This window comes from Pleurodeles waltl, chromosome 3_1 (assembly GCF_031143425.1).
Source record: "Pleurodeles waltl isolate 20211129_DDA chromosome 3_1, aPleWal1.hap1.20221129, whole genome shotgun sequence".
Taxonomy (NCBI): domain Eukaryota; kingdom Metazoa; phylum Chordata; class Amphibia; order Caudata; family Salamandridae; genus Pleurodeles; species Pleurodeles waltl.
The window spans coordinates 1984883125-1984896297 of NC_090440.1; the positions used below are offsets into that span (position 1 = coordinate 1984883125).

The 13173-nt window shown below is 44.0% G+C and overlaps 1 protein-coding gene across 1 annotated transcript in view; it reads left to right on the forward strand.

The window, feature by feature from the left end:
* LOC138285892 (pinopsin-like) overlaps nucleotides 1-13173 on the forward strand; it is a 115910-nt gene that overhangs the window by 69665 nt on the left and 33072 nt on the right. The window contains exon 2 of the mRNA XM_069226396.1: nucleotides 5081-5263. Within this exon, the coding sequence (XP_069082497.1) occupies nucleotides 5081-5263 (183 nt within the window). The remainder of the gene's footprint in view (nucleotides 1-5080; nucleotides 5264-13173) is intronic.

Below are 13173 nucleotides of genomic sequence, written 5' to 3' on the forward strand. Positions count from 1 at the left end.
CAGATCTACTGAAAATCGTGACCTGGCTTTACACAAAATCCTAGCAGCAAAATGGACTCTTGCGAACAAGGAAGAAACAGAATATCACATGATATTCCTTTGCAGAAGGGGGCTTATCTACTAACATTTCACACAATGCAGAGCAGAAAGTGATGCTGTTGCACTGCATTGCATCAAAGAGAGAGAGGAGAACCAAGCCACATTTTCAAGCTCAGCCACAGTTCTGTATTCTTCTAGTGCTAGTGAACTTGTGGCTGCCTAGCCCCAATGCAGGGATCCTTGCATCATGGCAAAGATGTCAGCATTGCGGTATCCCTTTCAGCTATTTCCTCTTTGTATGTATTTTTGCAGATTGCAACACATATACAAAAAAGAAATAATGAGAAGAAATAAGGTTTTTGTCCCCGTTTCGAAAGCCTTAGGTAGGTGCAACAACCCCGAATATGGATTTGAGCCAAAATACAGGGTTGGTTGCACAGGAACACCATCCACCACCCATATAACCCCTACTAGGCACAAGGTAACGCATGGCAGTGCTATGCGCTGCATTACCTTTTTTCATACAAAGCCGCAAAATCGTGATTTGTGTAGCTTTGTAAATCCCAAAAAGGATTTTGCAATTGGGCTGCACCAAATACGTGACAGTTTCCAACACAAAATCTTGGTAAATCTAGGCCAAAGAGTTTAGGGCCATATTTATACTCCGTTTGCGCCGAAATTGCGTCGTTTTTTTTGACGCAATTTCGACGCAAAACTAACGCCAACTAACGCCATATTTATACTATGGCGTTAGAGGCGAATAGCGCCAAAGTTCCCGGAATGTGCGTCATTTTTTAGCGTGAACCCCTTCCTTGCGTTAATGATATGCAAGGGAGGCGTTCCCGTCTAAAAAATGACTCCCAGGCCTTTACGTGGTATTTATACTCCCGGGCAAAAGAGACGCCCGGGAGTTGGCGTGGCTAAAAACGGCGCATTCGCGCCACTTTTTAACGCCTGCTCAGGGCAGGCGTTAAGGGGCCTGTGGGCTCAAAATGAGCCCACAGGTGCCCTCCCATGCCCCCAGGGACCCCCCCTGCCACCCTTGCCCACCCCAGGAGGACCCCCAAGGATGGAGGGACCCACCCCAGGGACATTCAGGTAAGTTCAGGTAAGTTTTATTTTTTATTTTTTATATTTTATTTTGGTGGCATAGGGGGGCCTTATTTGTGCCCCCCTACATGCCACTATGCCCAATGACCATGCCCAGGGGACAGAAGTCCCCTGGGCATGGCCATTGGGCAAGGGGGCATGACTCCTATCTTTACAATGATAGGAGTCATGTTGATGGGGGATGGGCGTCGTTAAAAAATGGCGCAAGTCGGGTTAAGACGATTTTTTCGACGTAACCTGACTTGCCCCATTTTAAGACGCCCATGCGCCATTTTCCCCCTACGCCGGCGCTGTCTGGTCTACGTGGTTTCTTCCCACGCAAACCAGGCAGCGCCGGTCTGATTGCGCCGTCTAACGCCATTCCATAAATACGGCGCCCGCATGGCGCTTCAGAATGGCGTTAGACGGCGCAAAACTTTTTGACGCTAAACTGCGTTAGCGCAGTTTAGCGTCAAAAAGTATAAATATGGGCCTTAATTTTAAATTTCATGGCTTATCCTCGTACAGTTCTCCTCAAAATGAAATTTATACTGAAGGTTATACCTTAAGTATATACAGCGGTGGCCGCCATAAATCTCCAGGGGAGGGGCAGTGGGAGGGACAGGAGGATGCAGAGGTGGGGAAGGGGGCTAAAAAAAATATATATATAATAATATACATTTTTTAAACATACCTTTTTCCCGTCACCGTCTCCTGCCGTGTTGCTCCTCTGGTCTTCTTGTGGGGCTCCCCAGTAATCCTGACGCTGCTTACATGCTAAACATTGCATGTAAGCAGCATCAGGATTGGTCTGAGTGGCTTGGAGTGCCGGTCAGACACAAGCCTGGGGTCTGTGCTGTTTCTCCAGTCGAGTTGGAGAAACCTAAGTGCGCATGTATGTTTGGCCGGCTTTAGTGCACTCTCCCTTCCTCCCCCCTCCTACTTCCCACAGCCCAGCCATGCCCCACCCTGAACACACTGCTGGCTGAGCCAGCAGATGAAAGATTAAAGGATAATTTAATTTCGTTTTTTCTATCATCTCCTGGCTTAGCGGGGGGACACTACTTCGCCTTTGCGAAGGAGCCGCCCCTGAGTACAAATATCAACTAATCTAATGTGACCATCTTTCCGCTTGCAGCACAATTAGTGGTATGCGAAAAAATTTTTGGGGGGAAGACGCTCTGCTAATTACATTGGCAGAGTGCAACTCCAAATATGCTTCAGTGCTCTTTCCCCCAATTTACGCAGCCAACTCTGCTGATTTGATTGAAAGATAGCAAATCTGTGTCCTTGTATTTCTATTGTAAATCTTCGTATTGTTGATGTCCATGTGAGTGCTTGCAAGTGGAGTCACCTAGCAGCAGAAATTTGTCCCTAGCGTCTCCTGACTTCCAGATTTAGCACACGCATTAGGCACCTTTCACTTAAACACGTACAGTTCTTCACATTGGCCATAATAGCAATGTCAACCATTCAACTTCCATTATCAGTTGTCGTATACATACTGCCCTGGCTGTCTCCTTGGAAACAACTGGCCTTACATCTTCACTACCTGAGCATATTGAATAGCACATACGCCATTACAGTCCTTCAAAGTAGCTGAGCTATTGTGCGGTGACACTCTAAACGGTGATACTCTTGAAATACGTTCATTTAGCAACATTACAGCTCACCGAGTAACAATGACGCGGAGATGCAGTTCAGCAACGGATGCTCAGAGGATGGTGATTCATGGCTAACGAGTGCATCACATTCTGGTAACTTCAATAGTTTGGTTATTATTACTAAGGACTCGCAAGGGTACTCACGTCATGCACGGCAACACAAAGCAATTCCAGCAATGGGAGTAGTCTCCCATAGGAAAAAGCCCTGCGTCAATTTTACGGCTGCTCTGAGCAGGCGGTAAAATATTGACGCACTGAAGTGGTAGAATGACGCAGTTAAAAGTTGTAAATTTCACTATGCTAGTTCTATGTGGCTTTTTTCCGGGGAGCGCCAACTTGTAAATGAGGCCCTGGGTTTCCAGTGTGTAGTAGCAGGGGCCACTGCCCACCTAATCAACGTAACGTAACATATTTCCAGCAATTGAAACCCAAAGGCAGAGCCTTGGGAGTCCAAGGATCCAGGCTCTAGAATACCCTGAATCAGAACCTGAGGGCAAAATGTAACATGGAGATCAGGAAAGACCTCAACATGGAACTGTTCAAACTCACTTTCACAGGAGTTGTGTTTAACGAAAATCTAACAAGGGCCCTACTTCACTTGTCCTACCTTCACACAGTGTCTCTAAGATGACTTTACTTAACAATTAAACAAATACACTTGTTACCAATTGCACTTTCGTGGCCAGAAATATGTGTCTATTGTGATAGGTATGAAAACATATCCAATACCCAGTAGTGGTGCAAAGGTGGCATTGGAACTAATACAATTCAAGCAAGTAAATGAGCCCCATCCCTAGGTTAAGGTATTGAAATACAAGCATATTTGGGGGGCAGAGGGCTACTCACACTCCTGGGCTCCCAGTGCGACTGCACCTACTGCACTAATGATAGCTATTTCCCTGTTTACATCACTCCCACTGAAGAAACCCCAGAACTGCGCATGTCATATCAACGTATGGCAAACAATTCTTGTGACTTTGGTTCTGGTTGAAGAAGAACTTATAGGTTGTTAAAAAAAATAAGAACTTGGGGACAGATTTAAGAAGTTGTGGCGCAACGCAGAAAGACAACCTGCTGCAGCGCATCACATGGAGAGTGCAGATATGCACCATATCTACTAACTTATGGAGCATTCCTGCTCTCTCCCTACACTGGAGCACCCATGCAGCCTAGCACCAAACAAGGGACAGCTTCCTGCACAAAAACATTCCCTAGAGTTACTTCTCCTTTGGGATGGTGTATCTTTTTGACAAATTCCAAGGTTTTCTACTGGAATGTGCCAAAATGTGCCAACATCCATGGTCGAATGCATGGAAAAACCCACGCTCCACCTTCCCTGGACAGTGTATCACAAGGTAGCTTTGTGTTACTCCATATTTAATATGCCATGCAGAGGTACGCAAGGTGGCTTCACGTGGCATAAGGAATCTCAATTAAGGTGGGTGTCACCTTGCGTGACGCGAGAGCAACACAATCCTTTCGCAAATCTGGCCCTTGATTTTTACACCAAGAAATGGAAGATAAGGTATTGTAGCATCTTCCAAAAGGATAATTTTCTGGCCAAATAAGAACCAAAAATATGTAAAAGTTACTGATTTGGCATTGCATGTACCATTGTAGCTACCACAGTAACTAGAAAAAACAAGCATTGGCAATAGGTCTGGCTTTGGTTGCCGACTTTTTGACTTCACCAGTGCTTTGTGAAAGTTTTTTGCATGAAGGCATGCATTGCATGAAAACAAACATTGCCTACAAGCCAAAATCTATATGTTATTTCATGTATAAGCTCTTATTGCACCAGTAGTCCATGGCACTGAAGGGGCTACTTATTGTGGGGATGTGCACAGAGTGCATGGGCAGAATGCTGGCACTCACTGTCAGGAAAACCAATAACTGAAATGGACTGACCATGTATGTGACTTATGCTTTATGCTGTGGTGGATGGAGGAAAACTGTGAATGACACTACAGCAGACTAATTGATGAAGCGAGTGGACTAAAAGTCCTTGCAATTAACTATGTATAATATATATTTTTATTGAAAGCAAAAGATCTTGGCTAATGTAGAACCTTATAATGCGTGACTGTAACATTTCTAGTCTATATATTTTAAAACTGGAATAGTTTTAACCCGGCTGGGATTACAAGTTTGGTGAAGGAAATCAACTTAATGATGTACTTCGCCACGTGGCCAGTGTTTGAACCAGCACAACTGCTGGGCTTTCTTCCATATTCATCCTCCACTAACCATGTACGTTTAACATTCACAACAATATGTTTTCCCTGCAGGTATCGTGGGACTTTGGTCTCTAGCCATCCTGGCCCTCGAGAGGTACATTGTGATCTGTAAACCAATGGGGGACTTCCGTTTCCAGCAGAAGCATGCTGTAACAGGCTGTGCCTTTACTTGGGTTTGGTCTCTCATCTGGACGGCGCCACCTCTCTTTGGGTGGAGCAGCTACGTGCCTGAAGGTATGTCCACCATTTTTATTTATACCACGTCTCCCTAATAAACAATACCAAAATCTCACCCCTACATCTTGCCCAAGTTGCAAGAATAGATAGAGCATGTTATTATTTGGACGCTCTGTTTTGTGATTTTGGGCCGCATGGCAGGCAAGATGATACCCTGACCCTTAAATGAATAAGGAGGTTGAGTGCAGAACACGAAAGCTTCTATGTTGATAAATACGTTTAAGTCATCAGTATCATCACTGCACATGGTTCACAACTAATGATACCTGAACGTTGTGCCAAAATTAATGATAAATGAAACAAAAAACAAGCTTCTGAAAAAATACTTAAATGAATCTTACCCGCTTGTGATTTCTCGGGGCCACATTCCAGTCAATGACTTTTCAACCACTATGCCACTCTGGACAGAGGCCCGCCGTATGCAAATCAGTATTGGTCCTACTCCAATAAGAACAACCAAGCCTGAACATCTAGCCAGGAACCCTCCAGACGGGAACACAAGCAAACCTAGCCCAATTTCAGCCTACTTCGGCAGCTACTGATAAGCCATAATACTGTACCAAATATTAGCAATGGGGCATCTTTGAGCTCTAGGCTTCTATACATGTCCATCCGTCCCCAGATGCCTTTCAATCTTTGCAAATACTTTACAACAGCTTCTAGGAGTTATGAACTTCATGATTGCATGCACATTCTTTTATGTATATACCATAGTGGACATAGAAAAAGCACTATTCTATAATCAGGAGAAGTATTTATACAGACAGGTATGTCTTTTACCAAATAGCCAATACATGAAATGGACTGTAGCATCCACGGTTCCATCATCAGTATTTACACATATAGCTTGTTAGGAAACTATGCCTTCAGCCTGGGACTCTGAACACTGGTTTATTCTACTGTCTCAGATTTGAAGCTCCATGCATAGCAAACTATGGGACATATTTATGACCCAGTTTGTGTCACGTTTGCACCATGCAACGGGATATATGCAAGACCCAAATCTTAAGTGAGATTTATGAATGCACGCAAGGCCACTTTGCATGGCCTGAGTAAAGAAATGCAGTGCAAATCACTGTGGGGCATAGTTATACTCTGTTTGCGCCGAATGTGCGTCCAAAATTTGGACGCACATTCAGCACAAACCTTGCCCCATATTTAAACTATGATGCCCGACCCCCGCGGACGTAAAAAAACATCTGTGTGCGTCATTTTTTGGATGCGGGAAACTGCCTTGCGTTAATGACATGCAAGGTGGGCGTTCCCGTCTAAAAAATGACTTTAACGCCTGTGCGCCTTATTTATACTCCTGCGTCATTTTGACGCACAGGAGGGGGCGGGCCTTAAAAACCGGCACACAACCTGATGTGCACCGTTTTTTAACGCCTGGGTGAGGGCAGGCGTTTGGGGACCTGTGGGCTCACTTCCATGGTCTCAGACCATGGAAGCAGTCCAGAGGTGCCCTTCCCTGCCCCCAGGGATACCCCCTGTCATCCCCACCCACCCCTGGAGGACACCCATGGATGGGGGACCCATCCCAGGTAAGTACAGGTAAGTTGAGATAAGTATTATTTTTTAATTTTTTTAAGTGGCATAGGGGGGCCTAATTTGGGCCCCCCTACATGCCACTGTGCCCAATGGCCATGCCCAGGGGACAGACGTCCCCTGGGCATGGCCATTGGGGAAGGGGGCATGACTTCTGTCTTTTCTAAGACAGGAGTAATTTCAATGGGGGTTGTGCGTCAAAAAATGGTGCAAGTCCGGTTTGAGCCATGATTTTTGACTCAAACCTGACTTGCACCATTTTTTTTACACACAACCCCCATTTTCTCCTATGCCGGCTAACATCAATCCTTAAATAAGGCGCCCGCATGGCGCGTAGGAATGGCGTTAGCCGGCGGTACATTTTTTTACGCAAACCAGAGTAGGAGCTGGTTTGCGTCAAAAAGTATAAATATGGGCCTGGGTGCCTTAATTTGCAGTAGGGAAGTATCCCTACGGTGTTGTGTGGGTGCTCCATAGGTGTTGGTAAACCTGGTAATGTGCCAAAAAGGTACGGCTCCCCAGGAGAGGCGTAACGAGGAGACAATAGGTCTGGCTTTGGTTGCCGATTTCTCTTTGTTTTATCCTCTTTTTATGTGTGCTGCATTCCGCACACATAGAAAGAGGAAAAAGCCTCAGGGGATTATTTTTGTGCAGATCAGTACCCCTTCCTGAATAAAAACAATCATACATGCAAAGGAGGCACCCTTGCACCATGATGCAAGGGTGCCTTCATTGGACCTAGGCACCCAAAATGCTGCCAGCAAAGGGGAAAAGGCAGGAATGTGCTGTATTCTTTTAAATACAGAGCATTCCTGCCCTTTCCCTGCCATGCAATGCAGCTCAGAAAGCTGACTTGCTGTGCTATACTGTGTGACAATTTCCATAAATGTGCCCCTATATTTTTTTGTCGGTCCAATAAAAGCTTAGTTAGTATAACCTACAAAGACAGAGCCTGGCTTGAAGTTTAAGGTCATATTTTAGGGCGTGTGTTCAGGCCTGAGAATCCTTCCACCATCACAGAGGAACAGTTACCCATGATCTAGGTCAGCAGTTCTACACCTGCGGTCCCAGGATCCCTGGAGGTCAGGCAACACCTACTCAGGGGGTCTGCAACTGCTTAGAAATTCCAATAATATTAATAGATTAATAAAGTGTATATAAATAAGGAAGTAAAATGTAAAGTTTACAATTTTAAAAAGTTTTGTTAATATGAAGACATTTAAAATTGAAGGCTGAAAATTAAGGGCCATGTTTATGGCATGGTTTGCTTCGCTCTTGCACAACGCAATATTTTGCAAGAGCAACGCAAACCTTAAGTGAGATTTATGAAGCCACGCAAGGTCACCTTGCGTGGCCCTGCATGGCTTCATAAATCTCAAGTAATGTAACGCAGAGCAAATCGCTACATTATATTACTCTGCTACCAGGGTGGCGCTTCCAAGGGTGTTGCGTGGGTGTTCCCGTACAACATCCATAGATTTTGACGCATTGCCAGATTTACAAGAACTTGTAAACCTGCAAAGGCTGTACACAACTGAATTCTTGCACAACTTAACACCTATGGCTATCTTACTAAAAGAGATACAAAAGTGATTAGGAGTCAGCTAACTGTGAATAATTCTGCTACTAAGGTTAATCATACAGGCAGGTTTGATCACTCATGCTAAATAGAGAATAGGAACTCAAAGCTAGCTTTATCAAGAACACCTAGTGAACTGGTGTAAAATCGAAGAATAAGATCTTATTACAAATGAGCTACTGAACAAAGGAAATGAGAAATTCATGCAATGGCCTGGACAGCTGCTCTAATAGATGCCAGTGATAGAAAGAATAATATAGCCTTTTGGAGTGTAGTCAAAATACCTTATTTTAAAGATACCTCAGCATCTACCATCACCTCAAATATTCTAGAAAATAGTCTGGGCAGTCATTGTGCAGAGATTTACTCTGACCAGACTTCATTAGAAGACCAATGAATATTGGAAAGGAAAAGGAAAGTGTAGTCATCAAACCGTTTAAATATGTACTTGAAGAGGTTTACTGTGCCATAAATAAAAGTGCCAGTGGTAAATCTCCTGGCCTGATTCCATTCTACTCGACTTGTTTAAACATAATATTGTTTTGTGGGAACCACTCCTTACAGATGTAACTAACTTGATTGTTACGTTTTGTCCACCAAGTGCATGGTCTGAATCAGTAACAGTGCTGATGTAAGAAGGAAACTATGGAGTAAGGCAAGGCAGTGCAAATTGCTGCGTTGTCTTTGTCTCCGCTAGGGAGGCATTCTATTCATGTTGCGTGAGTGTTCCCACAACACTCCCATGCTTTTCAAAGCATTCCCAGATTTACCAACCATAATAAACCTGGGAATGTGCCAAAATCCTACGCCTCCACAAGAGAGGCAGAACAAGGAGAAATATATTTATTTCTCCTCGTTTTTTCCTCTTTCTATGTGTGCTGCATTCTGCTTCACGCACAGAAAGAGGAAAAAAACTCTCACGATTGTTTGTGTGCAGGAATGAGTCCCTTCCTGCACAAAAACAATCCTGCATGCAAAGCAAGCACCCTTGCACCACTGTGCTAAGCTGCCATACAAGGGCCAGTGCAGGGGGAAAGGACAGAAATGTGCCATATTCATAAAATATGGCCCATGCCTGCCCTTTTCCAGGGCGCTGCCCTGAGCTACAAAGGCCATAAATATGTCCTAAGTTGTTATCACATTGATTCATGGGAGAAGTGCAAGTGCATCAAATAGAATATAGTATGGACAATGGGTATCCTCTGCTGAATTTATAAAAGCTCCAGCCTTCTCATTTTTGTATTTTGTATATTTGTTTGCAAATTTAATACATTATGACATTGCTTGTCTATTTGTTTGATGAATGCCTGTTTATGTATTGTTATAAATTGTTATGCATTTAAAATCATCGAAATTGCATAGGCCGGAGTCCCAGGTTTCCAATAACAATTCAGTGGGGCTCCTTGAATTCAATAATGATTCAGTGGGGGTCCCCAGATTCCAGTAAGGATTAAGTGGAGGGTCTAACAAATCAAAAGATTAAGAACCACTGATTTCGGTGCTTTTAGTGAAAGAAAATGGTTGAAATCTCTCTTGATATAAACTTTACTGTTTGTAACTTTTTGAGCCAAAAATGTGCCCCCTTCATAACGTACGACCAGATGTACTAAGCATTTCTATGGTTGCAAATTCTATGCTTCAGCATGTGTACCATAAAAATGCTTTTTCTGATGTACATATCCTATTTTAGGAGTTGGAAAGCACTTTCCCACTCGTAAAATGGGATTGCTAATGGATACTGATTTGGTATCTGAAAAGGGTGCGTTGTACACATCCCTTTGAAATGCCGATGCTATGTATCAGTGTTTGCGACCAAAACTCCACAAAACATTGAAAAGTTTCTGAGACTTTATTCACAAGTGAATTAAAAAAACTGTTGGGGAATAGGCAGTGGTCCTCAAAACAAAAAATATATACGCTTTTCTGTTTTTTAAATGCAGGCCTGTTTCTTTTAAGAGAAACTGGCACCCACTGCCAGGACCACTTTAATGAAGGTATTTGAATATACCTTTCTGGTACGGTGCAATTTTTGGTATGACTTAACTTTTAAAATAAAACTTGATTTTAATTGTTTTGACTTGCATTTTTAATATTTTTGGAACTCATGCCCGCGATCAGTGGCACTGTCCAGGCTTCCCATACTTAATAAGATCGCCATTTTTACTCCTCACCTTGTTCCGACTAGCGCCGCCATCTTGGGAGGCAGTCTAGTCTTTAACTTGCTGCAGATCTGGCCCATTATAAAGGGCTCCATGAAGCGGACACACGCAGCGGGCACTCCACTGGCGCGCCAAAGGTGTGCCTAAGGCAAGCCTGTCTGTGCTCATCCGCTCCCGGCCGAGACCAGGGCCAGGAATGCTATGCAGGTACCCCCAAAAAGGCTTATTTACTTTTAGCCTTTAGGAATCATACTTTATATTCCTGTAAGCACTCTTTAAATGTTGACATCCCCCTTAAACCCTGTAATATGTGCCACTGGACTCCCCAGCTCCACTCTCTACCTCAGCAAATAACTTAGAACAGGTCGGCAAACTTCCGTTAGTCAACTGTCGCTGTTTACCTGCTCATAAACTCCACATTCATTCACTACTAACTGACTTTGCCCCAGAGGCTCTATTTCTAACACAAACCTGGCTATCTGAGGAATCCTCCCCTGATATAGCCATGGCCCTGCCCCAGGACTATCTAATCCATCGACTGGATGGACCTCATACCAAGGGAGGGGAAAGTGCAATTATTCATAAAAATTCTATCAATTGTCTCACCGAAACTTTGGATATTCCCAACTGTGAAAGTTTGTCTTTTTCTTTAGCAATTAAGGCTACCTTTACCTTCTCTGGAATATTAATTTATCGCCCCCCTGGTCCTGATAGGACGTTTCTTCAGGCTTTGCCAGAAGTGATAGCAGATTGTGCTTATCGGAACTCTAATCTCACCATTCTGGGTGACTTTAATATTCATGTAGACGATGAACACAATAATTCAGCAAAAACTCTGCCTATGGATTTAGCACCCTTAGGTTTGGCACAGTTGATTCATGGCCCCACTCACATTAAAGACCACACTATTGATCTGGGATTCAGTAACCTTCTAAATCTATCAGCCCTGGCTCGCTTCCTTTGATCTGGTATGATCATTTTTTAATTTCGCTTACACTTCCCACAATTTCCACTCCCTACATATCCACTATCTAGCAAGTCAACGTGGCACCATTGGTCCAAGTTAAGTCGTAAAGACTGGAGAGACACTCTAGAACATAACTTCCCTTCCTCTTCTACCAATGAGCCCTGGTCAGCAGATATATTTAACAAATGGATACCTTTTCCCTTGACACCATACTACCGGTTAAGACTGTCCATGAAATTGCCCGCACTAAGAAATCTTGATTCTCCCCCCAGCTGCGGCAGTTAAAAAAGGAAACTAAGCAGCTTGAAAGGAAATGGAGGAAAACCTATGACAATGTCTCCAAACATGAATATAGAAGAGTGATTAGATTCTACCATGCGGAAATTAAAGCTGAACAGGGAACCTCCTATTCCTCTAGAATAGAACAATCTTCCACCTCCCCTAAAGATATATTTTTAATTTTTAAGGAACTGACCCAAGACCCCTCTCCAAGCAGTTCAATTCAACCCTTTATGGAGCACAGCAACAACCTAGCAGGCTTCTTTCAAGAAAAAATACTCAATATTCAAAGAACATTTTCTCACAACCTTTCCCAAGAGGCCAAATTTGTACCCCAAGATGAATTCCATCCTCTGAGAGCCACTTTTTTCAGTCTTTCAGCCTCTGATGAAAGATCTAGTAGCAAACCATCTATGTACTATAAATTCAGGCTCTCTCCTTGACCCTGCTCCACCGTCTATACTAGCCTTAAGCACGGACATTATAGTGCCTGTCCTAACCAAGGTTCTTAATAACTCTCTTACATCTGGTCAGCTGCCACAATGTTGGAAACACACTGTTATTAAACCTCTACTAAAGAAACCTAGGCTTGATCCAACTCTATTGAGTAATTAGAGACCAATTGCTCTTCTTCCGATAGAATCCAAAATCATTGAAAAACATGGCAATAAACAAGTTACAGGCTTCCTCGAGGAATATAGGGCCATATTTATACTCCGTTTGCGCCGAAATTGCGTCGTTTTTTTTGACGCAATTTCGACGCAAAACTAACGCCAACTAACGCCATATTTATACTATGGCGTTAGAGGCGAATAGCGCCAAAGTTCCCGGAATGTGCGTCATTTTTTAGCGTGAACCCCTTCCTTGCGTTAATGATATGCAAGGGAGGCGTTCCCGTCTAAAAAATGACTCCCAGGCCTTTACGTGGTATTTATACTCCCGGGCAAAAGAGACGCCCGGGAGTTGGCGTGGCTAAAAACGGCGCATTTGCGCCGCTTTTTAACGCCTGGGTCAGGCATGGCGTTAAGGGACAAGTGGGCTCAAAATGAGCCCAGAGTGCCCTCCCCTGCCCCCAGGGACCCCCCCTGCCACCCTTGCCCACCCCAGGAGGACACCCAAGGCTGGAGGGACCCACCCCAGGGACATTCAGGTAAGTTCAGGTAAGTATTTTTTTTTTTTTTTTTAATAATATTTTGTGGCATAGGGGGGCCTGATTTGTGCCCCCCTACATGCCACTATGCCCAATGACCATGCCCAGGGGACAGAAGTCCCCTGGGCATGGCCATTGGGCAAGGGGGCATGACTCCTATCTTTACAATGATAGGAGTCATGTTGATGGGGGATGGGCGTCGTTAAAAAATGGCGCAAGTCGGGTTAA